This window comes from Trichoderma asperellum, chromosome 7 (assembly GCF_020647865.1).
Source record: "Trichoderma asperellum chromosome 7, complete sequence".
Lineage (NCBI taxonomy): Eukaryota > Fungi > Ascomycota > Sordariomycetes > Hypocreales > Hypocreaceae > Trichoderma > Trichoderma asperellum.
The window spans coordinates 3,608,786-3,635,564 of NC_089421.1; the positions used below are offsets into that span (position 1 = coordinate 3,608,786).

Consider the following 26,779-nt stretch of genomic DNA (forward strand, 5'->3'; position numbering starts at 1 on the left):
GCCAACGGTTTGGGGTTGAGAGAATTATATATGATGCTGTTTATAGCTTTGCGTTTACAAAAGCTCACAAGAGATCCCTTCGGCCGTCGGTGATAAAATAGTTTTGAACATTCTTCGAGAAAGGCCGTCAGCCTCAACTATCTATCGGGCGATATATATAATAATTAATATGATACTTATATAACCTGTGTGATTTGTATCTAGGTATGTAATTTAACCCATAAAGCTTTCAAGTATAGCATTATTCTTTTATCTGGCACTACAACCCTTCTAAAGAGATTCAGTAATGTATCCCATCCCCTTGACGTAATACTGAGACTGCTGCTTTAAGTTTTGTTAAAAACCATATTCTTGTCGGGGAGCCTATTTTAGCAGAAATAGCACCAATCATGAGCTGAAAAGAAGAGAACTCCAAGTAACTACAAGTCGTTCTTTCTGTTAGGGATAGTGCCTCCTTAAGTTCGCTAGCAAGTACTGTTATATTAGCCTCTGGCTGCGTAGGCCAGGACATGTAGAGGATGATTTGGAGGACCAAAGCAGTGCCTTTAACAGCAGGACTATTCTGGTGGAAGAGAGCTTGAGTCTTGCGATGTAGTTTAGCCAAAGGATCTTCAATTGATTGACGGTAAAGCTTAAGCCTTGAGTGCAATTCCGAAAGGAAGCAATTGACTGCCATAACTGTGCTATGCCATGGCAGATTGTAGCCACGCAAAGAATTGGGTGATTGTTATGCAGATTTAATGAATATATGACCTCTATATGATATATTGAGGGAAGTTAAATAGACTGTTGATGGAATCGCTGAGTAGTTAATTAGCTTTCTGAACTAGGCATATAAACGTAAGGATTTTGCGAACGGGACTAGGAGGTCAGTGAACCATGAGGGATGGCGGAAGCTGGCAAATGCCTCGGCTATATCTCTCCCGTATAATTTGGGCCACTCCATCCATGTCTATCTCCAAGCAATATCGCCATTAGCGAGCCGTCTGCCAATGGCCATGGTACACACTACCGCAAGAACAGCATCCGTGTGAGCTTTTGCGGAATTTATACGTTGGATGAGATTATCTACAGCTCAAATTGAGTGAACAAGGGCGTTTTGTTGGCGCGAAACATCGGCTGCCCGGTGTTGCGTGCTTACGGCCAGAGATGATTCAAGGAGCGCCGGTTCGGAAACAAGCATGTTTAACCATTCTGCGTCAGCTGGACTATTAGGATATTCACCGGAATCCAGAAATACTTGTGACTACAATGAGGCAACTACTCTTGGATGGTCAGTAATGCTAGCTGCTGCGACTTGGCATGTACATACATGCAGGTAGTCGGCCTGCTGTTGTGGACTAGATGCAGCAAGAGATAGCGCTAGTGCTGTGTCTGTCTATAGCACCACTGGCCGCAAGAACGCAATGTATTCCCTGTGCGTTTCTTGCCCTGGCCTCTTTAATTCGCTGGCGCCGGTTCGCAAAATTAGTCCGAGTAACGTGAGCTCGCATCCGCTTAGCTGTGGACGGTGATGGGCTAGGCATGCCCGTCGTATTTAAGAATGTAAATCTTGTAGAGCACATTGTTAGCTGCGTTTGGAAAATGAACTTTGAGAGTAGCAGAGACCTTGCACGAAGGTTTTAGCAGCTGAGACACAACACTAAACCCCTCTAGGAAAATGAGATTTTGTGGGGTACTTTATGCCGTATTAGGAAAATCAATACATGTATATCGATGTGACCAACAACGCCAAAATTCATGCTTCTTACTTTAAATTAATACTATTATTCTGTCCATAGAGTGTTTACTAATCTAACATTTGGAGGTAGATTAGTCAAGAGCTGCTAATCAATCATGTAACGTGCTCGTGGCCGTACGTCTGACTTGTAAGCGAACGCAGCAGACAAAGAGTATATATAACGGTGCAGAACATTTGCCTTGGGATGCACAAACTTCATCATACTCAACTGTTGTGGCGAATTTCCCAAGATGGGCAAGCAATTGATCCTGAATAGTCAAGAAGGCTTTGAGACTTCGCTCGAGTACCAAGAAAAAACTGCAGAAGAGCATATCCTACCATCTAGGATGCCCCCTACATGTTGGGTCAACGAACCGACGGAACCCTGCGGTCAATGGGAGTTTTTTTAGACGCAGCACTCATGCATGCTCCCAAGTTTTTGGGGTGGCTGCCAGCGGCGACGCTGCCCTGTAACTGGACAACGGCATGGAATGTGCTCTTTGGACTGGAGGGGAGAGCAGTCGGACCGGGAACATGGGTCCTTGTCCAAGGAACCGGTGGCGTGAGCATCGCTACCCTTCAGCTTTCCACAGCAGCTCGTGCCACAGTAGTGGCCACTACATCAACGGAAGAGAAAATGACTCGCCTGGAAGGGCTCGGGGCAGTGAAAACAGTAAACTATCGCTCCAACCCTAAAGGCAGGGGTCGAGAAGCTCGAAGCTTCACACCTAATGAGAGAGGATTCGACATTGTCGTTGACATATGCGGCAATCAAACTCTTTCGCAGTCATTGGAGGCTGTTAGGACGGATGGTATTGCTTTAATGGTGGGTAAGGTTGCAGATGATGCTGATCCAATATCCTTGTCTGCAGTATTCATGTATACCTGCATTTTCCGTGCGTCATTGGCAGGGAGTCGTTCTCATTTTCGAGAGCTTGTGCGCTACATTGATGAGAAAGGCATAGTGCCTGCAATGGATGATGTTGTGTTTGAACTAGCTGAGTTTAAGGATGCTTACAGGCGCCTTAAGGATAAGAAGCACTTTTCAAAAGTTGTAATTCAAGTTGCTCAATGTCTAGATAGGAATAAATAGAGTCGTCGCTGCGGATCGGCATTGGCTATCCAGCTTGGCAACAAGTCTCCCAGATTAATCTAGTTGACCGTACTCTATATTTGACGGTTTTGCTCATTTCCTCGGTTTTGTCTACACATCTACTCGAAGCTCTACCTGTTTATACAACGCTGGCTGATTGCAGTAAAATAGTAAGCTGTGAATCCTCTGATACATCTATATATTGCATTCTTTTTGTACATAGATCATGACGACCTTTTAATACCCCTTTCCCATTGTTTTTATCCATTCCAGAACCCCAGATTCCCAGGACTTTCCATTTCTTGGACAGACTATACAAAGCACAGCCTAGGACACGTTCTGAACTGCAAATTAGAAACATGCAAGTAGCGTTTTTTGATAAGTGTAGATACAATTTTAAGTTGGCGAGACAAGTTCATTACTCAGTTGATCCAGCCTTTTGGGCCCCCCCAAGTTCCCTTTACCATGTGGTTGTAATAAACCCAGGGGAAAAAGTGCTTCTTCATGTAGTAAAAGGATTTCCGAGGAACCGCCTGGTCGATACCAAACCAATCGCCAAAGGTCTCCTTTGGCTCTCCTCCATACTTGAATTCTGCAAGAAGGACCTTGCCGTACTCTGTTATTAGCGGGCACGAAGCATATCCGTCATATACTGCGTCAGGCGCTTTGCCCTCTAGTGATCCTAATAGGTTATGAACCAGAACAGGCGTCTGTGCTGTGATGGCGGCGGCAGTCTTAGAGGTCGGAAGACTTGATGCATCGCCAGCAGACCACACATTTGGATATTTCTTGTGGCGAGTAGTGCCATCATCTACATCAACGTAACCGGCTTCATTGGCCACGGCGCTGCCCTTGACAAAAGCATGAGGGCCCATCTTGGGTACAACATGCAAAAGGTCGAATCGCTTTGTAACAGAGGCTTTCCCGTCTGGCAGAGCAAAGGTTGCCTTGTCGCCGTCAATGGAAATGAGATCATGCTGGAATAATCCCTCGACTCCTCTCTCCTTGCGAAGCTGCTCCAGCGTGGCGTTGTACTTGGCAACGCCAAACATCACAGGCATGCCTGTAGCAAAGCTGATTTGAACTGCGGAACCTGAGGGGTTGGCGGGATCATAGAGGCCAGCGCGTTTCCAGTGATCCAAAGCGAGCCACAGAATCTTTTGAGGAGCGCCAGCGCACTTAATCGGACCAGCCGGCTGAGTGAAAATGGCAGTGCCTTTGTGGAGCTTCTGGATTGTCTCAAAGGTCTTGTCGCAAGTGTCATAGTTGTAAATGGAAGAAACAAGGCTTTTCGGGTCAGCCAAAGCCTCGGGGAGGCCCTTGACGCTGCCATAGTTGACCGAGACGCCGGGGACGATTACCAGGTGCTCATAGCTGACTTTATCGCCATTGCCGAGTGTGATTGAGTTGTCTTCTGGCGAGAAGCCGGCAACGCTGTCGTTATAGAACTTGAATTTGGAATCGATCAAGCTGTTCAGCGGCCTTCTGAGCTCCTCCTTGGTCTTGATGCCGCCACCAACCAGGGTCCACCCGGGCTGGAAATGGTGCCACGCTGCGGGATCAACAACGGCGACCTCGTCCTGGGAGAACTTCCCAGATCGCAGCAGCTTGTGGCTGATGTCCAGACCAGCCGCGCCGCCTCCAATCACCACAACGCGGTGGCTTCGGGCAGGGGAGACATTTGCTACAGTGGCGAAGCTGCGTGCCAGGCTGCTGGCATTGCGGCAGGCCGCGGACATTGTGCGTGCTTGGAACATGATGGCGACGAGAAGAGAAAAGCCCAGAAAAGACAACAAGCAACAAAACGCAGTAAACCACCAAGAATAAGAAGGACAGAAGAAATTTCCGCAATCAACACCTTAAAAAGCTAAAACATGAGCTTCTCTGCGAGATTGCGATGAATAATCACCGATCGCGCAATCGACTAGTCGCCGCGGGCCGTCTGCATCACCGACATCCGCAGCGCTGGGCAGCCGGGGATGGGCAGAGAGCCGGGATTTAGCCGCGGCCCATGGCGACGAGCCGAGATGTCAGCGACGATCCGGCGACCGCCACCGAAAAACGCATCGTCAGCGTCCGGAACTCGGTGACGGTTGATCGATGGCTGATAATCGCCGACCAGCCTCGTGGCTCGCCGAACACATTTGGCCACTCGTACGACTTAAAATGTGACACAAACTTCCGGGAATTCGATGCGGCAACCCGATTTGCGATATTAGACATGCCTCCGTCAGTTCTGGGCTGCTTGACATCCTAAGGTACGCCGGCGACTACATTACCTTCATTCTGCAACAACTATAAAAGCATTGGCGGTGCACAATGTCGCTTCGATACCACATCGCCGGCTCTTTAAAGCAGTTCGAGGCTGGCTTGTCTCTTACTTCAAACATTGTGACTCGACCTTCATCGCACGCTAGATGCTTTAGCAGTTGCAACATTCGCCCTCTTTGCCATAGTCCCAGACACAAATCATTACATACACGCTCAAGGGCTTCTTCGTCCAGCACCGCGGCTAGTATCAACCAATCCAAGGGACTATCCGCGCGCAGCAAAAAGGCTTTCACCACAACCTCTTCTAAAGTCATGGAGCCCACTATTCATAGCGAATTTGAGCACGACACGGGCACGTGGCAGTATGTCGTGGCTGATCCGTCAACAATGACGGCCGCAATTATTGATCCTGTTCTGGATTATGATCGTACAAGCCAAGGCCTTACTACGCACACCGCTGACGAGTTGTTGGCACTGGTTAAGGAGAAAGGCTACAAAGTGGATTGGATTTTGGAAACCCATGTGCATGCCGATCACCTAACAGCGGCTTCATATCTTCAAAAGCGTCTTGCTGAAGAACAGGGATATAAGCCGTCTGTTGCCATTGGCAAGCGAATTGGCCAAGTCCAAAGGTTCTTCGGCAGGAGATATGGAGTTCCAGAGGAGCAATATCAAGTTGTTTTTGACCATCTGCTAGAAGATGACGAAGAGTTTATGATTGGCAGCATCCAAGCTACGGCTATGCATCTCCCCGGCCATACACCTGACCATATGGGCTACAAAGTTGGAGGTAAGACGCCGCATCAAGTGCCAGTCGATTGCCGTAGGTTGCTGACGTGTTGATTGAAGATAACGTCTTTTGTGGCGATTCTGTTTTTCATGCCGACATTGGCTCCGCGCGCTGTGATTTCCCAGGTGGCAGCGCTGGAAGCCTTTACTCGTCAGGTCGTAAGCTGCTCAGTTTGCCAGACCATGTCAAGATCTGGACTGGTCATGATTATCCTCCGAAAGACGGCCGCTCTCCACAAGCATACATGACTGTGCATGACCACAGGGAGCAAAATAAGCATCTTAAGGACGGTATCACGGCTGAGGAGTTTGTAGCTATGCGAAATGAACGCGATGCAGGCTTAGCAGCGCCGAGGATGCTCCACCAATCTCTTCAAATAAACATACGAGGAGGGCGGCTACCATCCCCGACCCCGGATGGCCACCGAATGCTACGCTTACCGCTGGACATAAAGGGCGCAGAATGGTAGGCTGGTAGAGTGGAAGACTAAAGAATGAAAGCGATACAAGGTATGTAGTCTCTATATAGGTAATTTAATACATTCTCTAACGCGGTAATAACGGGGCGTCTCTCCTCCTTTCTCTTTTTTACTTCTGTTTGAACGGGGGAAAAAAAAAAAAGAAAAAAAAGTAAAAGAATGTTGTTTTCGCATCGTGTTGACTGTGATGAAGTCACTTTGACATTAGTGCCTCATGCGGAAATATGTGTATGAAATTAACCTCGGTTAGAGGTAGAGAGCCTAAGTCATGGCTTTACCCATCGAAGGTTTATAGCGGCAACATTCGCAAAAGTATTTTTAATAATAACAACTTACATGAATTATTTGTAGCTGCCCGGTTTAAACTTTATGTTGAAACCAAATGAATGACTGTTATCCTTGAATCTTCTAGCACTCTCCCACCTAAAATGAAATAATAGAGACGCCTGCAGTTGCAGCAGCGGTAAAAACACCACCCTTTCGCGCGCCCCAGAATGTTGAATATTGCAAATAGCAGGAATTCACTGCTATTTGCAACCTAAGCTGTTCTACTTACTCTAATTAATGGTATCAGCGAAAGTCTCTGCGCATATTTGAGGTTAATACGCCAAGCGGCTCGCTCTCTATGCACACGTTGTTGTAACTGCCAAACACCACCAGCCCATTTGGCGCAACCAACAGCGACTTTGAGCATTGGCAAGAGTACACAAAATATCTACATTTTCGATATTTAGATGAAAATCACTGTTAATTTGTCATCCGCTGAGCTGGAAAAAAAAAGTCCCTCGTGTAGCAGTGACACAAAACTCGCTTCAAGCGAGCTGCTTAGGCCGCGGTCACTTTCGCGGACCTTTTCCGGAGACTTTATCTCAGGTATTTCAAGTCTCCTTTTTCGTTCGCTTTTGGGAGCACAAACTCCAATCTGTTCAAACTCAACAGCAGTTAAACGATTATTACTATTCTGTCCAAATGGAAGGTACCCATCAAGGAAAAGAGGATTTGGCGGCAGCCAACCGCAAATTCTGGAAGTGAGTGTTTAGGTTGCGCCACCTTTGTTGTCTCTTTTGCTAAAGAAGCCGTCAATATCCGATAGTGATCACGGGCGCGAAGTATTTAAGCAGCAGTGGGTGCTCGATATGTCCAAGAAAGTCAGCGATGCCCTTTCCAACAGCGTTCAGTGGATGGGTGTCCGAGGTCGGTCAGAGGGCAGCGCTCCTGTGAAGCTTCTGGACTATGCGTGCGGCTATGGCATGGTTTCGAGCACTCTCCTGGGTCAATTCGACATCATCAGGGGCATAGACATCTCCGAAGCCAGCGTTGCGTCCTACAACGAGCTTGCCCAGAAGTCTGGTGTCCCAGTTGAGAAAATGCATGCTGTTCAGGGCTCTATCCCACCACCGTTGGACAACACGCTGCTCACCACAGAAGAGTTCTTCGATTTTGACCTAATAGCAATCAGTATGGCCCTTCATCATATTGAAGATCAAGCTGGCGTTCTCTCTGGTCTTTATGAACGCCTGCGAAGTGGCGGTGTCTTGGTTGTCATAGATTTGGCTCCAGAGACTCACTCCCATAACCACGCTCAAGATAGCGAATGCGGTGACCATGACGATTATCACACCCAGCATAAAGCTCGGGTCCGGCACACAATTTCGAGACATGGCGGATATGGAATTGAAGATATGAGAGACCTTCTGTATAAAGCTGGCTTTGTTCCCGAAAGCTTTGACTACCAGCTATATCCCAATACATCACCGCATGCGTCCAATATCCCTGACCATGGCACTTGCAAGAATTTCAGTACGAAGCCATTTTTCATCGCCAAAAGCGCAAAAGAATAGAGCTAGGGATAATAACATAGTGAAGGAGGTCGTCATCTCAGGGAGGAGCATCCTCACATCTAGCTGAGTATAAAAAGGCTCAGCATCTAATTAATCTAGTAGTCATAAATCTGACACTCGTGTATTGATTTGAAGATCCTTAGCTTTCTTTCTTCTACTCCTCTTTTACTTTGACTGTGCTCATTGAAGTGTTATATCGCACATAAGCTAGTAGTTGCTTGTTAATTCTCCATGCAACACACACCACTATGGTCTATATTAAAAAAAAAAAAAAAAAAAAAAAAAAAAAAAAAAAAAAAAAAAGGCTACATGCAGACACACCCAATGCCTTAAACCGTTCATGATTATTATGCGGCACAAATACACGGGTCTCGCGGTCACATGAGCGAAAAATATGCATGCAGGAACCGTGGGTGTACCAAAGGGCGTCCAATACCAGGCCGCATCAACGACATTCGCGCTTTCGCGTATAAAAATGCCGCGAAAGGATCAGAGCTGCACGTGGCTCTATATAGAAAGTAAAGAATACTCAACTCACTGAAAAGCCCACATTGCACAAATCTTTAATATCGCCGACTCACTAAGTTTCTGGGGAAACGAAACATATCCATCACCAAACCTCCGTCAAACCTTCACAAAGTGTAAATGACGGAAACAATTGTTGAAACTCCTCTAACATTGCGGCCAAGGGCTCAGGCGCTTTTGTCGCCGCTGGATGCGGCGTGGGATCCTTCATTACCAACTGAAGATAAAGACGAATATTGCTGGACACCTCTGCAGCTCGCTGCTAGAAGTGGAGATCTTCAGGCTGTTCGAGACATCCTCGTCTCATCAGGCCCCTCTGCCGTTAACGATCCCCCAAGAGGCTATTATGGTCAAACGGCTCTACAAGCAGCCTGCATGCAGGGACATGAAGACGTTGTAAAACATTTGTTGGACGCTGGAGCTGATGTTCATTTCTGTGGCGGGAACAACTTTCAGCGCACTGGACTGCAGATTGCTTGTGGGCAGGGGAATGAGAAGATCGTGCACCTGCTTCTAGAAGCAGGCTCAGAAGTCAACATGAGCCCCACGACCAATCACGGCATCCGCATACTGACACGAAGTCAACAAGAGGCGCACTCGCCGCCGAAAACTTTTGTCGTCGCTCGCTATAATGGAAGAACTGCACTACAGGCAGCATCAGAACGCGGCCATCTCAGCATCGTGAAGCTACTGTTGGAACGTGGCGCAGAGGTGAACGCGCCTCCATCACCAGTAGCAGGTCGCACCGCCCTACAGGCAGCGACAAGGGGCGGCTTTGGGCCAATAGTGCATCTGCTGCTTTCCCTTGGGGCGCAGGTCAATGCCCCGTCAGCAAGGTATAAAGGCATTACAGCTCTTCAGGGGGCATGCCTGCAGGGCAGTTTGGAGATCGTGGAGCTTCTGCTCAGGTCCGGCGCTGACGTACAGGCTTCAGGCGGCGGCTTTGATCGTAATGGGACTGCTCTACATGCAGCTGCTGAGAAGGGGCATGTTGAGATTGTAAAAAAGCTCATTGGCGTTGGTGCCGACATTAATGCAAGCTCTAATCGTAGAGGACAGACTCCAATGCAAGGGGCTATGGCTGGAGGACACGAAAGGGTTGTCAAATATCTAAGAGACTTGGGCGCTGTGAGTAAAACTGGGCGAGGTTTCTTTATTTTTGAGCATTCAGCTGGTTAGCTGTCATGGGCTGTATTAAATGGGCATTCAGCTTACATGTTTTTTTTTTATTGCAGGAAGGAATGGGCATTTCGATCTTCTACTGAATGTCATCAACTGTATGAGAGTGAGCCACTAAGATTTTAGTATCAGCTAATTGCCCTGTGTGCGAAACACAATCGGCGCTGGGCCCTCAGAGTGAACCGGCGTTTCCGGAATTCGGATGAGATCGAATTATGTAAGATGCCCCTTGTATGTTATTGCGCCAGTGTAATGAGCGTGATTCATGCGAGTAGTAATCATTCTCCTTTTTTGAATCAGTATCAAAGAGCATTCGTGGGAAGTCTGTACATTGTAAAAGCGCGCCTTTGAGCCGGTTGGCACGATCAGTGGGTGAAACACGTGGGTCTCCGTTATATATGGGCAAGCTTGATACAGGGGCTCGTATCCGGGCCCTGTCTCTCCACCAATGAAAAACCTTGGCTGTCAACAAGCTTACTGAGGGCCACAGAATATCTCGACTTTGTACGGAGTAGTCAACTGAGGATTTGAAAGGACGACTGATGCCCTGTTGGATCTGGACCGGCACACGATAGGGGGTGTGATAAAGTCTCAAGCTATTAAAAGATGGCATATTAAGATAGTTCTTCATATCTGAAGGTTAGGATGATCTGGCCCTCGGACGTGCTAGAAAATTTGACAGTCGCATATACGTGAAGGATTCAGCGAAGCTAGGCTCTATATTATACTACAATGATGTACGAACCAGAGTAAAGTGGCTAGAACTCGAGAGACCACCCCGGCGCGCGCTCCTGGCTGCACAATTCGTCAAATTCTGAAGGAAAGTCGTGCATTTAGCTATGATGCTTATTACAGACAGGGTTTCGTACATGTCCAGCTCAAAACATCTGCTGGGGATGTGACCTGTGCTATGGTGTGAGTGAAATCATACATTATTCGGAGTAAGAGCTCCCCAAATAAAGATATACACCTCAATATGTTGTGGTACATTGTGGGTTAGTTACTTCTGTCGAGCTAAGCGGACTAACAGGCTGCTATTTATGTTCCGTTTCGCCCAAGAACTTAAAATTAACCCATACCTGGCAAGTTATAATAACGGCAGGAAATAGCTAACGCTACATGGAAGCTCACGAGAGTCTGCGTTAGCTTAGAGGTGGATGATGAGATACAGATCAGTCAAGCCTAAAAAGAATTCTTGATCTACGTCTAGCTATATTTATTTACGGCTTAACAGTTTAATTCTTATTAACAGGATTCCACGGCCAAATGATAATATATCACATTGAGACGAACCAAACAGAAATGCAAATACGATATAAAAAGCTCAAGTCATAATACTGTTCTATAAATAACGATTACTGTTACTTGAACAACAAAACATTCACGTGTTTCGCAATTACCTAAAGACGCTCCCTATCAAATGGCTTTTCAAATGTGCAGCACACTTTTCCATCTCATTTTGGTTGATTATATGTCTGCTGCTCGGCAAGCCCGCTACGCACCTTCTTTCATATTTAGGGGTTCGAAATCGTACTCCGTGGAAAAATTATAGCCGGTGACAGTTATGTTCCAAGTGATAATAATAATTATAAAAGCGGGCGCTCAGCTGTTGGCAGATACAGGGGTTCTATGCACCAGATCGATCAAAGATGGCAGTTCGTAAGACTTGTATTCTTATTTAATACCTCCTCCGTCGACTCTTAGCCTGTTTCATCGCCTAAGCGCTAACTATTGGGCTGCGAGAAGCAGCCAGACATGTTAGCAGCCAAGAGGAGTGCAAAAAACACCGCCGCCTATCACTTACAATTTTATAGTGTTAACCGGCAGTGTTTTTTGCACCCCGCATGGCAGCGTCAACTTTGAATGGCAACCCTTATGTTTTTCCCGAAACGGGCCGACCGGCGCGCGTACACAAGCCGGATCGAATCTCTATAGAATGCTCAAGGAATAAATACTATTGAAGGAGCTCTTTATTCCTAGCGTACAAGTAATCCAGGCGAGGCAGCCTTGTGATAGTGGCCAAGCTTACGGGTCATCGACCTGCCAATTACATCTTTATGGTCTGAGTGAGATTGGTGTGCAATTCAGCGCAGAAACGGTTAACGTTTGAAAACGTGGATTGTGGTAAGGAGAGTAGCAGAGTCTAATCGGCCATCGTGGGTATCACATATACAGGTATGGCGGTCATTGAGTGTTTCGTATGGACTGTAGGCAGCCTGCTGGACAAATGCGTATTTTTTTGAAGTTTTTTAAGATAAGTGGGTGCAGCGAACACCTGGTCTATGTGGAGCCTATCTGCGGAGGGTGCCCTCTCCGCCTCGTTTTGTTTCGAAACGCCTGATGTAGCATCAATACTCAATATCCGCGGCCTATCCCCTTGGCATTACCTGACCACCCCATACATAGAAAGGCGATGCTCCTTGGCAGCGATCTGACGTCTACAGCGCTGAAGGAAACGTCCCGGCGGCTAATTCTTAACATGGTGCGGTTCTATTAATGCTTTGCTGGGGATAAGTCCATCCGCACTGTCGGCTGTAACATGTCACATAATTTCGTTACCGTTTCGCTGGGAGGTTACATATAGAGCTAAAAGAAGAAAAACATGGACCTCTAATGGTCTCGAAAAGGGGAAGTGCCTAAATTGACCCATGACTAGTGTAACCTCGTAGGATGATGGGCTGGCAGATCTTCAGTCTTTCCGGTCAACCCATGTCAAGGTTTAACCCGCAGGGGGACATGCCACTCTTTACAGCTTATTCCTGGTTAGTTTCCTGATCAAACGCTGGAAGCCATATACATAGCATCGATCTGACATGCTATTCAGCAGCGCTAAGCAGCATCTATATAACTATCTCACGATCTCGCCGAATTTCCAGCCTTTTATTACCAAGTAGTTTCAAAGCCAGCCTTCTTTTATTCGCTCTTTCATTCGTTCAACCATTCGTTCATTAACCATCTTCGACTTTTAACCGCCGAAATGCTTTGGTCAGTTCCTGTTGCGCTGGCTCTCGCCTCCGGGGCTAATGCCCACGTTGCCGCCTTCGTCAAGGGCATGTACTGCGAGGTTTGTGCAGCTTCAGGTCACAGTTTACCATTCCATGAATCACATTCTCACTTCATTATTTAGGGTGGCCCTGATCCAAACAACTATAACTCAAACTCAAACACTCCTGTCAACCCTCTCTGGGACCTCCCGCAAGAGCAGTGGTGGATGCAAGCGGACCGTGGCTGCAACTTGGCGCCTCCCCCTGGCAATGCCTCCGTTGCTCTGCCTGCAGGTGGCTCTTTCACTGTTGAGCTTGCCCATAACCAAGCTCAGACTACCCTGTCTTTCAACGGACAGTTCGCTGGAGAGTGGCCCGATGGAAACGACCACCCTGAGAACTGGTCTGGCCCTGGCAACCCTCCTGATTGCATTCAGGATGATGGTGCTATGCACACCCAAAACCAGACTATGGCTGCCGGCACTGCTTGGGCCATCTCTTACAACTCAGACATCTCTCAGGTGACCATGGAGAATCTTGTTGTCTTCTCTGTCCTTGAGCAGTAAGTGTTTGTGCCAGAAAGATGAGAAAGAAGTTTACTAATTCGATACCAGCACTCCTTGGAAGCGTATTGCCACCTACGAGGTCCCTCAGGATCTCCCTGAGTGCCCCGAGGGCGGTTGCTACTGCGCTTGGCTCTGGGTCCCTAACGGTTGTGGTCAGCCCAACATGTACATGGCTAACTACCGATGCCATGTCACCGGCACGACTTCTACCAAGAAGGTTGCTCAGGCTCAGCCCCCTGTATATTGCGGAAACGACGCATCCAAGTGCCTGCCGGGTGCTAAGCAAATGATTGCATGGAACCAGGCCTCTGGTAACAATGTCCAGGTTCCTAATGGCGCTTCTCCCGCCTACGGCACCAACATGGGCTGGACTCCTGGTCCCCAGAACGATATCTTCGAATAAGGCTCTAGTAGTAGCTCTACCATTGGCGATAAGAGAGTCGAGGGAGATATCGCTACCAGAAGCTCTTGCTCTTAGCCAACAGTGGGTACTCCCTTTTCCGTTATTCTTGTTAATATTGTATTCATCGCACTACAAATTATATTTCAGTATATAAAACCATTACTATTCATCTTTAGTAACTTGGTCACTGTCATAGTCCACGCAGAAGTATGTATCTAACCATATATGATCTCGCAATCAATTGTATATATATAGTCAGTTTTGTGAATACGTAAACAATATGTGAAGCGTAGACCATAAGAAATCTCTATATCATGCTAAAATGTTCAACTAATAGCTGTGTTATAGCTAGTAGACTTGGAAAAAAAATTTTATAACAAAACAGCGGCGCTCTCTGCTCAACGCGGTTATCAAATGAAATTGCCAAACTCCATTTCCCTAGTATACTAGTACTGGTAGGTATTACGACCTGAACATTCGTTTGTATATTAGCTAAGCAAGAGTATATACTCTAGGAGTAACTATAGACCGATGGACTAATTACAAAAGGATTATAGTTTATAGACATCCCTGTTAAATCACCAAGTAAGCTATTGTAAGCCTATGCAAGAGTAATCTAACCATAAGCCATCTAAAATAACTTACTATATAAAAACTATTTATTATATTTATTAAATAAAACTTAAATAATTAATTATTAATATAGTACTTTTAAATAATAATTAAATTAGTTATTTATAACTTTATTAGCTATATAATTATATTACTTATAAAACTTTAATTTATCTCTCTGCTAATATAAACCTAATATTAAATTTATAAATTAAAAACCTACCCTATACTTAAGTATAATAATATAGGCTAGAATATTATATATTAATAACTTTTATTTAAAAAATCTTTTAAAATCTTATAAATAATTAAACCACTATAACTAAAAATAATACTGCAGCTCTTTAAATTACTCTAGCACTTGCTATAACCTTTAAATCTATTAAACTTATTAATGTAAATGGCAATCTTGCTATAAGCTATAAGCCTAACTGGAATAATCTAAAGGGAGATGCTTTAAAGGAATATCTTTAAAATATATTTTAAATTAATAAATAATTAATTAATATTTTAAATAATAAAAAAAAGAAAATTAAAAAAAATATAAAAATCTTTATTAAGCAATAACTATTTTTTATATTTAATAAAAAGATTAATAAATTTAAACTTTTTTAAATTTAGCTTAAGGTTTATTTTATAGACTTTAAAAATATAATTAATATTAAAAATAAAAAAGTTTTTTTTATAGTATTATACCTTAAGGGAACTGCATTTAAGTAATTTTAACTTATATAAAATAAATATCTTAAAGATTTAATTAATCCCCTGCCTGCTATTAAAAAAGTATTTAATAACTTTAAAGAATTTAAAAAAAAACTTATAAAAGTATTTAAAAATATTAAAGAAGTTTAAATAGCTAAAAATAAACTTATAAAAGTATTTTAAAAAGGAAAATGCTTTAATTATACTATAAAATTTAAAAACCTTGCCTTTTAAATTAAATAAAGATAAGCTGCATTTATTAAATAATTCTATAATAAACTTAAAAAAAGCATTAAAGAAAAAGTCTATAATATTAATTAAACTTAATATAACTTTTTATTTTTTATTAAAAAATATATTAAAGCTAATAATCTTTTATATAAACTTAATATAAGTACTTACAATAATTAAAAAAATAGAGGTAGGAATAATAAATAAATTACTAAAGATAATAGTAGTACTCTAGGACTTATAAACATTAATATAATTTAAAAAGATAATAAAAAAAAAGACTTTAAATATTATAATTATAAGAAGCTAAATTATATAGTAAAAAACTATAGATTATTTAAAAAGTTTATTATTTTATTATTAAAAAATAATTATACTATAGAAAAAGACAGTAAGACTATTTTAATAATAGAAAGAGACTTTATAGCTGAAGAAGAAAATAAATACCTTTACTACTAGTTAAAAGCTAAACTATTAAATAATTTTAATATATTAGCTAAAGAATTTAAAATACTTAATTAATAAATAATCCTTTAGGAAGACTTTTAATTAACTAGAAATATAGATAAAGTAGATATTAAAATAGATAAAGATTTTAAATAGTGAAACTATAGATGTAACTATAAGCATAATAATAATATCTAGAGATAATATAATAATCTAACCCTAGAAGTTAATTAATTATTTAAATTTCAAAATTGCATTATTAAAGCCCAAGAACCTTTTAAAAATAACACTTTTTTATTTCTATATAAATGGTTATTTAAACTCTAATAGTAAAAAATAGAAGGATAACTTATCCTTTAAGCTATTATACTAGACCAAGCCTTATAATAAAACCTTAGTTATGAAAGAAGATTTAAGGATGTTGATTATATTAATTTAAACTATTTAAAATACTATTATATTAGCTAGGTTAACTATATTATATATTAATATATAGAATATTTTAATAATAAAAGGAAGTATAATACTTTTTCTATTAGGATTTTATTTTTTCCTGTTATTTATATATACTTTTATATATGCTTTTTATTATAAGATATTAAATAAAGGTTTAAATCCCTTAAGGTAGTTATCCTAAGAGAAGGAGAATATATAAAATTAAATAAGTTTACAGGAGTTTATAAAAAAGCCTTCTGTAAATATTATAAAACTTAAAAACTCTTTATATAGCATAAAAGAGAAAATGCTTAAGAAAAATATAATAAAATTAATTTTTTTAATTATAAAAATCTAAAATATATACAATATGCGGAAATTAAGATTTTAAATTAGTATAATTTAAAAAATATAGATGGTCTTTTATAAAAGGGCAATAAAAAGACTTAAAATATATTATATCTTTTAAACCAGACGATAAATATAATAGTAAAAAAAAAGAAAAAAGAATATTTAAAAAAATATTATATAATATATTTTTAAACAGAGAGCCTTTTATAGTTTTAATAAATAATGGGTTATAATATAACTATATGTTTGCTATAACTATAATATACCTGCAGTTACTAGTATATAAAAAAAAGAAAAAGTATTAATTATAATATACAGAGGGAGCGCACTTTCTTTATAATAACAGATAGATTAAATAATAGACTAATTACCTATTAATAAATATTAAAAATTACATTACTAAAACTATATATAATATAGCTAATATTCTATAATATAACTTTATTTTAAAGATACCCTAGTTAAGTAAATATAATCTTAATATAGACTGGAAAACTGGCTAAATTTATTAATAAAATAATAAAATCCTAGAAGAAAAGAAATTAAGTAGCTAAAAGCTTAAGATTTTCTTTAAGCTTACTATAATACTTCTTTAATATATTAAGAAAAAAAGGAAGATATTAAAATAAAGAATATAAAAATATATTGCTATTTTATGCTAAAAATTAATACTACTAGACTAAGAACTTAAGAAAATTAAATAATTTAATAATTTACTAGCATAAGTTTTAAAATAATATAGGAAGTATAGAAAACTCTTTAAAAAATAATTAAAAAAAGGACTTTTATTATATTTAAAATAGAATTATAAAATAATCTTAAAAGATAAAGCCTTTTTAAAGTTTTATAAAATTTATAATTTTAGTAAAATAAAACTTAAAACCCTTAAAGAATAAATTAAAGTATAACTTAAAAAGGGATATATTTAAATCTTTAAATCCCTAGTTAAATACTTTATTATCTTTATATTAAAGAAAAATAGTAAACTATAGTTAGTTATTAATTATAAAGAGTTAAATAAAATAATTATTAAAAATAAAACCCTGCTACCTTTAATTTTATAAATTAAAAATAAATTACATAAGAAAAAATAATTTATAACTCTTAATCTTATAAAAGCTTATAAGCTTATTAAAATAAAAGAAGGATATAAATAAATAACTACATTTATAATAAAATATAGATTATATAAATATATTATTATACTATAGGGACTTATAAATATACCTGCATCCTTTTAGAAAAAAATAAACTATATGCTTAAACTATACTTAAATAATTTTATAATTATATATATTAATAATATTTTAATCTTCTTAAATATTCTTAAAGAATATAAGAAATATATTTATTTTATACTGCAAAAGCTTAAAGAAAATAAACTCCTTATTAACCTTAAAAAATATATATTTTATTCTTAAAAAGTTAACTTTCTAGGATATATTATTATACCTAAAGAAATTTATATAAACCTTAATAAAGTTAAAGTAATTAATAAATAGCCAGTACTAACTATACTTAAAAAATTATAAGCATTTTTTAGATTTATAAATTATTATTAAAAATTTATTAAGGACTTTTTACTAAAAGTAATCCTGCTTATTAATATAACTAAAAAAGATAAACCTTTTAAATAGGGGGAGGAATAGTAAAAAGCCTTTAAAGAACTTAAAAAGGCTATTACTTTAAAGATAATTCTTGCTATATTTAACCTAAAGAAATCTATTATAATTAAAACTAATGCATTAAATTTTATAATTAAAGGGGTTTTAAGTTAACCAGGCAATAACAGCAAACTTAAACCTATTATATTCTTTTTATATAAACTTAATAAATTAATGCTATAATATCCTATTTATAATAAAAAAATATATACTATATTATAAGTATTTAAAGAATAAAGATATTATTGCTATAGAAGTAAATATAAGATTACTATTTATATTAATTATAAAAATATTTTATATTTTACTACTATTAAAAAGCTCTTTAGCTAATAAATTAAATACTTTAAATTCTTATTATAATTTAATTATAAATTTATTTACTATAAAGGTATAAAAAATAAAAGAGTTAATATATTAAGTAGAAGAAGTAACTATAAATAAAATATACTAGAATTTATAGTATAAGTATTATACTATAATAATAAAGGAAATATTAAGTAAGTATATATTTATACAATATTTAAAGTACTTAAAGAAAACTTAATGCTTAATAAAATTAAAGAATATATAAAAAATTATAAAAATAAAGAATATTTAAAAGAAGTAACTATAAAAAAAGAATATTTTAAATATAAAAGAAAAATTTAAGTACCTAAAGAGTTAAAAAAGGATATAGTAAAATATATTTATAAGCACCTGCTATATAAATATAAAGGAATATAAAAAATATATAATTAAGTCCTTATATACTATAAAGTAATTAAACTTAAAGTATATATTTAATATATTATATTATACTGCAGTATATACTAATAAATAAAAGATAAAAGATATAAACTATATAAGAAACTATAACTGCTGCTAGTAGTAAAATAACTATAGAAATTAGTAATATTTAACTACATTACTGACCTACCCCTTTTTACTAAACCCTTTATAAAGGTAAAATATAATAGTATTTTTATAATAGTCTATTGCTTTTTAAAAAAAGTATACTTCTTGCTATATAATAAATTACATATAGCAGAAGACCTTACTTATACCTATATAAAAATAATTACTATAAATTATAAATTATTAAAAGAAATAATATTAAATAAAAGATAAATATTTACCTTTAAATTTTAGCAGGAACTTATAGCTAAATTAAAAATAAATTATAAATTAAGTACTATATACTACCCTTAAATAAATAAATAAATAAAATATATTAATTAAATTATTAAAATATACTTAAGATACTATATTAACTTTATATAAAATAATTAAGTAGAAAAATTATTAATAGTATAATACTATTATAATAATATACCTTTAAAATCTATAAGAATTATATTATTTTATATAAACTATAGATTTACACTAGAAGCATTTAAACTACTATAAAAAAGACTTAACTTTAAAAAAGCAAGACTATAAGCAGAATTAATAATTAATTTACATAAAGAAATATATATATAACTTAAATTTATTTAAAATAAAATAAGGAAATATATAGACTAAGATAGAATTACAGGACTAATTCTTTAAAAGGGAGATATAGTTTATTTATTATAGCACTTATAAGGCTATAAATTACTAAATATTAAGACTAATAGGCTAAGTAATAAATTAAACGTTAAAAAAATAAAACCTTATAAAATCCTTAAATAAATTAAAAAAGTTAATTATAAGCTAGTGTTATTAAATATAATAAAGCTTTAAAGCCTAGTGTTTTATATATTATAACTAAAAAAAGTATAAGTTAATAAACTTATAAAAAGATTTATTTTAAATAAAATTATTATTAAAGATAAAAAAGAAGAATATAAAATTAAAGAAGTATTTATTATATACTAGAACTTTAAGATTAATAAAATAAAGTATTTTATTAAATAAAAAAAATATTTAAAATTAAAAAACTTATAAGAATTAAAAGAATACTTTAACTTTTATAAGTTAATAAAGAAGTTCCTTTAATTTATAAGGTTAATAGATTAAAATCAGCCAGTACAGCATTTTAATTAATTACATTAACACCCCTGCTAAGCTAAATATTAATCACTACCTTTAACTTAGCATACTCTACTTTATTTAATTTATTAAAACTCTTTAGGCTATAATTTACTATCTCTGCCCCTTAAGTTACTAAAGACTTACATTAAAAATAAATATACAATAACTAAAATAAAGCTTTAGCGGCTTTTTACTAATATTCAGTAAGCTATTTAGCAGCCTTCTTTTTTTTTAAATATAATTATTTATACTTAAAAGTTATATAATTTACTATATTATTAAAATAATAAAATATTATTATTTTAAAAAATAAACTTATAAGCTAATAATAAAATATTTATTATATTATAAAAATAACTATAATATATATACTTCTTGTAATATATTATACTATTTATTATTTTATAATAGTCGCCTATGCTATAATATTTATAGAAAAAATAAACTATTATAAAAAATCCTAATTCTTTAATAATAGCGGCTAAAGAAAAGCACTTATATATTTTTTAAGATACTGGTTTAAATATATAGTTAAGCATTATAAAAATTATAAAAAGAGTTTAAAAAAAAAATTACTTTAGTAAGCTAATGTAAAAAGGGCCTTTTTATAGGCCTTAAGGATAAAATTAATAAAGAGGGGGCATTATATTATAACCTAAATATTTATTTATACATTAACTAAGCAAGAGTATATACTCTAGGAGTAATTATAAACTAATAGATTAATTATAAAAGGATTATAGTTTATAGATATCTCTATTAAATTATTAAGTAAGCTATTATAAGCTTATGCAAAAGTAATTTAACTATAAGCTATCTAGAATAACTTACTATATAAAAACTATTTATTACGCTTATTAAATAAAACTTAAATAATTAGTTATTAATATAGCACTCTTAAATAACAATTAGATTAGTTATTTATAACCTCGTTAGCTATGTAACTGCATTGCTTATAAGACTTTAATTTATCTCTCTGCTAATATAAACCTAATGTTAAGTTTATAGATTAGGAACCTACCCTATACCTAAGTACAATAGTATAGGCCAGGACGTTATAGTATGAATATTTCTCACATACTCGCGAATGGTATTCATGAGTTCAATATGAGATAAAAGCATATTATTATACCACGCCTGGTTTGTTTTTATGTTTCTTTTTTTGCTAAAAACTCTGTCTTATATCAGGTAGACCTATTCACCGGTCTCGCTAGAAAGAACTTACGTGCGTATGCCTCTCTCTTACACCACTGTCATCCTATGTTTTATTAATTAGCACTGGCAGCAAGATGGTTCTTGTTTTTAGCTGTAAGTTTTAAAATATACGTCTTGAGTATTTTTAGCTGATGCAGGATTTACTTCATATGCTATAATTGTTCATTTCCCCTGAAAATACCTGACATCCAACCATGCTCCGTGCTTTTCAACCAAGCCCCACCCTTACCTGATTGGGAAATAATCGAACGCTTTTCACACCCATGACCCACATTGGGGCTGGGTTAGCGAACTGTTACGCGGCTGAGTGGAATTGTACCCCATTTCGTGTCCAGAACAAGCAGTATTTGAACGCTCTGAAGAAATTAGTTAGAATTTCCAATGCTATAGTGATTAATATTACACCAACAAAGATTGCGTACGTGATTTGACAGAAATTAGTATATAAAGAAGCTCTGGCCAGGCATTCAATGTTTCTTGAGAGAGCCATCGACAACTCAACAGCCAGCTCTACAATTACTATTCATACTGCTGAAGCCCATTTTTTGATATCTCTTTTCATACATACAAAGATGCATTTGGGCAAGCTTTTCGCCGCTGCTACTATTGTGGCTCTCGCAGCAGCCAGCACCCCAAAATGTGCTGCATTTCCGCCATCAATGATTGAGTACTCATCCGGCTTCAAGCAGCCAAAGCCGCCGTTGGTACAGCCTGAGTTCACAGCAAACTTTGTTCAGCACAAATGGTTAGTCCCTAGACTATTCGGGTTCTCTCACAGCTAATGGAATATTTAGGGATGAGACACTCTCTCACATCATGACCGGATACATTGACAATTCCCCTGCTAAAGGCATAGTTCGCGTCAATGAGGCATACGATGATGCTCCAGCTTCGTCGGTGTTTAATTATGCAAACGTTACTGGAGATGGCTTGGTGGATAACATCCTAACCATATATAACGGAACGACTCCTTATGTCTGGCAAGGTTACGTCAATTCCAACTATCCTATTTTTGAACAAGATTTCCTTGTAAAGGCCGACGCAGTCTTTGGGGGGCTTGTTACAAGGAAGTTTAACGGCGATGTAGCATCTGTAAGTATTTTCTTACGACAGTGATATACCATAGTAGGCTAATATGTTGATTAGTGGGATATCATGTATCAAGGTGTTATTCCAGTGACGGTTTATGTAAACAATTGCAATGCCATTGTCGGGTATGACTATTTCTCGCCTGGTAGGCGTACCCGAGTCATTACCGACTTTTTTAACATCCAGATTCACACTGGAAATTAAGTTTCCTGCCAAGGATAAAAGGTCTGAGGGCCTTTTACATGGTGAAAGTGGGCCAATGGTAACGTGCGTCGGCTAGAGAGACTTTTATCTGTGCTCTTTTTTTCCTTTCTCTTCATGTACTCTATATCTTGAGTATATCTATATAATAAACTGTTCAAGTTCTTATCTCAGTCGAAATTTCCAAGTCTTTATATGTCCAGAAATCACATAAATCTATCGTGATTTTTTCTGCCACTACAAAGCCACTATTATAAATTTGTTGGAGGATCTTTAGGATCTTATTTCTCCGCCCAACTTCGGCATGTGCTCCTGCCATCCGTAAGGGAAACAAGAGGATAACTCCAGGTATATTAGAATCCTGAGTTGATTTTTCGCATATGCTTATAATTGCCGCGACATACGCGTTTGATTCATGAAGGCTTAATTCAGGAACCGTTCCAGTCTCCCAACACGAATAATAAGTAAAATTTCTGCAGTGGAAGAGCTGAAGAGCATAATAGTATGCGAATGAGATCTGGGTAAAAGGATCTGCAGCTGCTGACTGTAAGAGACTACCATTGTTCCAAATGGTGATTCTGTGATCCAGTGTGGTTCCTTCACGAGCTAGAGCTTTGACAGCAGAGTTGTGAGATCTTTTCTCCGCGGGAATGCCCTCAATGGTATCGAAAAGCCTATCAACATTTAGCTCAATCTCAACTATATTAAAAAAATTTAGAGCTCACTGTTTGCTGAATCTTGACGTTTGAAACATCAGCTCTGTAATTTCCATCATCGGATCTGGAATTTTAACTTGCTCGCTTCTGGTCCTGTTTTTCAACCTCCACCTGGCCTCCGATAAAAATGTGATATCTCCGTATAAAATTACTCTGTTTGCTTCAAGCACGCGAAATGCATTGACTAGTCTTTCCTGCAGCGTCGACTGGTGAGCATCTGGGCCAGCAAGCTGCAGAACTTTTGATGTGCCATAGAACATGTGCTTTGCCCAACCGTCACCAGATGGCTCAGCCATTAACTTAGCTGTGTCAGTAATACCGATAACTTATACTTCATTATTATCTCACCTCAAATAGTCCAAGTAGAAAAGTACTCCACGCTACGTCCTGGCTCGTAGCGGCATCCTTTGTCTGCAGTTGCAGCTGGAGAGACTGTAATGAGCGACTATACGAACGGTATGCAACACATTGTGGCCTTTCCTGCTCAAGAGATGTTCTGGTTGAAGCGCGTCTGCTGGCATCTAGTGCCCCGATTGCGATACCCAAGTCTCGCAGCGCTGGCGAGGTGTGCATCAATGGCAGCAGATCTCTCCCTATGTGGATGAAATCTTTGGTGAACTGGCATCGATAAAGGAATTCCGCGAAGCCATCCAGATACACATCGCTATCGTGAGATCGTACTTGTGTTGGTAATGTGATAGCAGTTGCTCCTTTTCGTTGTGGTGGCGCGTATGCGACGAACTGCACACTGAGACTAGTAGATGACGCTACTGCTTGTGGGCTGCATGTTTTGTTGGTACGACTGCAATATTCGCAAGGAAACCCTCCTTGACACTACCGATACTAATGGTGTTAATTTCGCGAACAAAAAGGGGATAGAGCCAGTGATCCGACCTTTATGCGCCTCTTCACGCAAGCCTGGCAGCGGGAGACTCTCTTGCGTTTATCTAAAGAACCGACAGCGCGTTTCATGATGCAGGTTATACTCTTTGCCTCAACGAGCAAGCGTGAAGATAGAGTACTCTGCTTCGCACAAGACAGGGGCTTGAGCTTAGAAATATAGCATATACTTGCGCATGTTCCATCGGACTTTATCGATACGTAATAGGTCAACACGCCTTGCCCATAGCTTGATAATTCGCGTTTGGAGGCTAGGCAACAGAGACCATTGAGTATTGAACGCAATTACATGGAGTTAAGAGTAAATCGTATAATTCAATGTTGCGTTCGCGTTGGCAAAATTGTCTATCCCCTTAGCTTGTTAATCTTCACTGTGCAAATTCGCAAAGTATGTACTCCAATGGGGAATCCGCAACCAACTGAGCTAGTGTTGAGTCATTGGCCGTAACGCCATCTGGCTAGAGGTTACGCGTCATGAGGATCACCCAATGGCTCAGCTGAAATGGTTAACCCAAAGCAGCGTTGAAGGCTAAAGAACTATTTTTGGAGGCCGAAGTATTTAATATTACAGTTTCAAATTCAATAATTTTTTGGTATTGGCGCCCATTCATTTAGTCACGAAATAACCTAAGCAGCACTGTAATATACATGCAAGTTTATTGCTGTATAGTATTGCGAGCTCATTAAACCTAACCACCTCCCTCCCACTCTTCCAACGCTTTCAATGGCACACAGTGTTCTTACAAAATGCATAACTATGTGCCGTATTCAATATGCCATGATCCCTCTGCTGGCTACCAGATAACGGCGGCGCCATGCATCGCGTTTTAATCGCCGCGGACGCAGCAGAAGCAAAAGCGGCAATCCGAAGTAGCGGCGTGGGGTACCTACTTCATCTTGTTGAGACTGTCGAATGTAAGGTGGAATATTGTGTAATAGTACTCATAGTGATGGACTTGGAATTGGATTGGGGGGTTCTTTTGCGCCTTATATATCACAATAATCTGTAACTTTAATACTACCATGTAAGACATGCAAATTAAAAAGATAGTATGTCTTGAACATCCCTATGAGCGCTGTTTAACAGGTAAATGGTGTGTGTTGAGATCGCTAACACCCCGATTCCTTTTTTTTTTTTTTTTTTTTTTTTTTTGTAGAAGCAGGTATAGTTAAACCTAGTGTTTCTAGCCGCTGGGATTTTACATTTCTTCTGAAAAAAAAAAAAAAATGACATAATTATATCCTTAATAAATCTGTTGATGAAATTCTTGACTATGGCAAATACAGCTCCGGACAGAGAATTTCGAGCTTTAAGAGTGGGCTTCTCATCTAAGAATGGGGGTCGAGGTCCATAGCGACTCTATGTTTAGTGGAATATTACCCCATCCAAAATTTCGTGTGCTACATCTTGCTGCTTCAAATCTTGCTGTGATGTATTATAGCGTCGTGCGTATCATCATCTAGGCATGTGTGTGTGCATGGGAGACTATATTACAAAATACTGAAATCTATACAACCAAACTGTAAAATGTCCCATTTCTTGAGACAAATTTGGAGCCGTGTCTTGGATCCTTTGAGGTTTGGCTTATGGCTTATAGCTGAGCTAACAATTATTAGAACCACGGATTATTTGAGCTAAAGTTTTCGTGTGCTAATTTTACCTGTTGTGCGAGTTTAGAGGCCAGTCAGTATATGGCGCCGTTGCCCTGTCAAGTAATCGTATATCGAGGTTGGCCTCGTCTAGGCTTGGGTACTAAGCATCGGCAAGCACACTGTACGCGCCCACGTAAAGAATGTGGAAATGATTTCGATACTAGATCTTTTCTTTAACTTCCGTAGCTGGAAAGGAGAGACGTATTAAGCTAAAAGTAGGTTTAATGAACTGTGAATGCATAATGATTTTGGAGCAGCCAATGTGGGCTATCAGTCATACCAGAGATAGCATAAAACTGGGAGATGTTTTAGGTACGTGGCGAATATTTGAAGTTGCTATGTTTTCCTCACGAAGGTCCTCTTGTTAACAATCTATAGATGCCCCCATGAAGCTCCCCCTTAGACGAAATATAGATGTACCAATTTGTTTACGAAAATTACGAGAAACCCCCATCGCCCGCCCGCGTACAGGGTCTTTGATAGAAAAGTGGCGTAGCAACAGCTGCCCGGCAATAACGGCACAACTTTGCTCATATAAATAAATTCACTACTACTGTTTGCGCTCACCGACAGCCGTTCTTTGGGAGATCAATGATTATAATAAGTGTCGGTAATGGAAATGGAATAAACGCGAGCTAAGAATTGCGCTTTTCTGCTACGAAATCTAAGTGTAAGCTAAATGTAGACATACCTAGTACCTAGACGATATCCACTG

At 38.2% G+C, this 26,779-nt stretch overlaps 9 protein-coding genes across 10 annotated transcripts; 7 read left to right on the forward strand and 2 right to left on the reverse strand.

Moving 5' to 3' along the window:
- Positions 1-2,141: 2,141 nt before the first annotated feature.
- TrAFT101_011907 (uncharacterized protein) lies at positions 2,142-2,813 on the forward strand (the record flags this gene model as incomplete). The annotated part of the gene is made up of 1 exon (XM_024900769.2): positions 2,142-2,813. The coding sequence occupies one exon, from the start codon at positions 2,142-2,144 to the stop codon at positions 2,811-2,813; it is 672 nt and encodes a 223-aa protein (XP_024757661.2).
- A 68-nt stretch (positions 2,814-2,881) lies between these two features.
- Positions 2,882-4,689, reverse strand: TrAFT101_011908 (uncharacterized protein). Its single transcript, XM_024908576.2, has one exon. It carries the CDS (start codon positions 4,568-4,570, stop codon positions 3,236-3,238), a length of 1,335 nt encoding a protein of 444 aa, XP_024757660.1. The 5' UTR covers positions 4,571-4,689; the 3' UTR covers positions 2,882-3,235.
- Positions 4,690-4,824: 135 nt separating this feature from the next.
- TrAFT101_011909 (uncharacterized protein) lies at positions 4,825-5,070 on the forward strand (the record flags this gene model as incomplete). The annotated part of the gene is made up of 1 exon (XM_066129411.1): positions 4,825-5,070. The coding sequence occupies one exon, from the start codon at positions 4,825-4,827 to the stop codon at positions 5,068-5,070; it is 246 nt and encodes an 81-aa protein (XP_065985545.1).
- A 62-nt stretch (positions 5,071-5,132) lies between these two features.
- On the forward strand, positions 5,133-6,343 carry TrAFT101_011910 (uncharacterized protein; the record flags this gene model as incomplete). The annotated part of the gene is made up of 2 exons (XM_024900806.2): positions 5,133-5,874; positions 5,934-6,343. 2 exons carry the CDS (start codon positions 5,133-5,135, stop codon positions 6,341-6,343), a joined length of 1,152 nt encoding a protein of 383 aa, XP_024757659.2.
- Positions 6,344-7,290: 947 nt separating this feature from the next.
- TrAFT101_011911 (uncharacterized protein) lies at positions 7,291-8,313 on the forward strand. Its single transcript, XM_024902038.2, has 2 exons — positions 7,291-7,380; positions 7,446-8,313. Exons 1-2 carry the CDS (start codon positions 7,322-7,324, stop codon positions 8,191-8,193), a joined length of 807 nt encoding a protein of 268 aa, XP_024757658.2. The 5' UTR covers positions 7,291-7,321; the 3' UTR covers positions 8,194-8,313.
- A 420-nt stretch (positions 8,314-8,733) lies between these two features.
- On the forward strand, positions 8,734-10,148 carry TrAFT101_011912 (uncharacterized protein). Of its 2 annotated transcripts, XM_066129413.1 has the most exons (2): positions 8,734-9,846; positions 9,954-10,038. In XM_066129413.1, the coding sequence occupies exons 1-2, from the start codon at positions 8,839-8,841 to the stop codon at positions 9,981-9,983; spliced, it is 1,038 nt and encodes a 345-aa protein (XP_065985546.1). In that variant the 5' UTR covers positions 8,734-8,838; the 3' UTR covers positions 9,984-10,038. The 2 variants fall into 2 exon arrangements, with proteins under 2 accessions (XP_065985546.1, XP_065985547.1); XM_066129412.1 differs by having other exon boundaries at positions 8,734-10,148.
- A 2,645-nt stretch (positions 10,149-12,793) lies between these two features.
- On the forward strand, positions 12,794-13,978 carry TrAFT101_011913 (uncharacterized protein). The gene is made up of 3 exons (XM_024911034.2): positions 12,794-12,961; positions 13,025-13,443; positions 13,496-13,978. The coding sequence occupies exons 1-3, from the start codon at positions 12,875-12,877 to the stop codon at positions 13,848-13,850; spliced, it is 861 nt and encodes a 286-aa protein (XP_024757656.1). The 5' UTR covers positions 12,794-12,874; the 3' UTR covers positions 13,851-13,978.
- Positions 13,979-22,077: 8,099 nt separating this feature from the next.
- Positions 22,078-22,798, forward strand: TrAFT101_011914 (uncharacterized protein; the record flags this gene model as incomplete). Its single annotated transcript, XM_066129414.1, has 3 exons — positions 22,078-22,250; positions 22,300-22,597; positions 22,652-22,798. 3 exons carry the CDS (start codon positions 22,078-22,080, stop codon positions 22,796-22,798), a joined length of 618 nt encoding a protein of 205 aa, XP_065985548.1.
- Positions 22,799-22,849: 51 nt separating this feature from the next.
- On the reverse strand, positions 22,850-24,483 carry TrAFT101_011915 (uncharacterized protein; the record flags this gene model as incomplete). Its single annotated transcript, XM_024900832.2, has 4 exons — positions 22,850-23,469; positions 23,521-23,810; positions 23,860-24,281; positions 24,468-24,483. 4 exons carry the CDS (start codon positions 24,481-24,483, stop codon positions 22,953-22,955), a joined length of 1,245 nt encoding a protein of 414 aa, XP_024757654.2. The 3' UTR covers positions 22,850-22,952.
- Between the last annotated feature and the right edge of the window lie 2,296 nt (positions 24,484-26,779).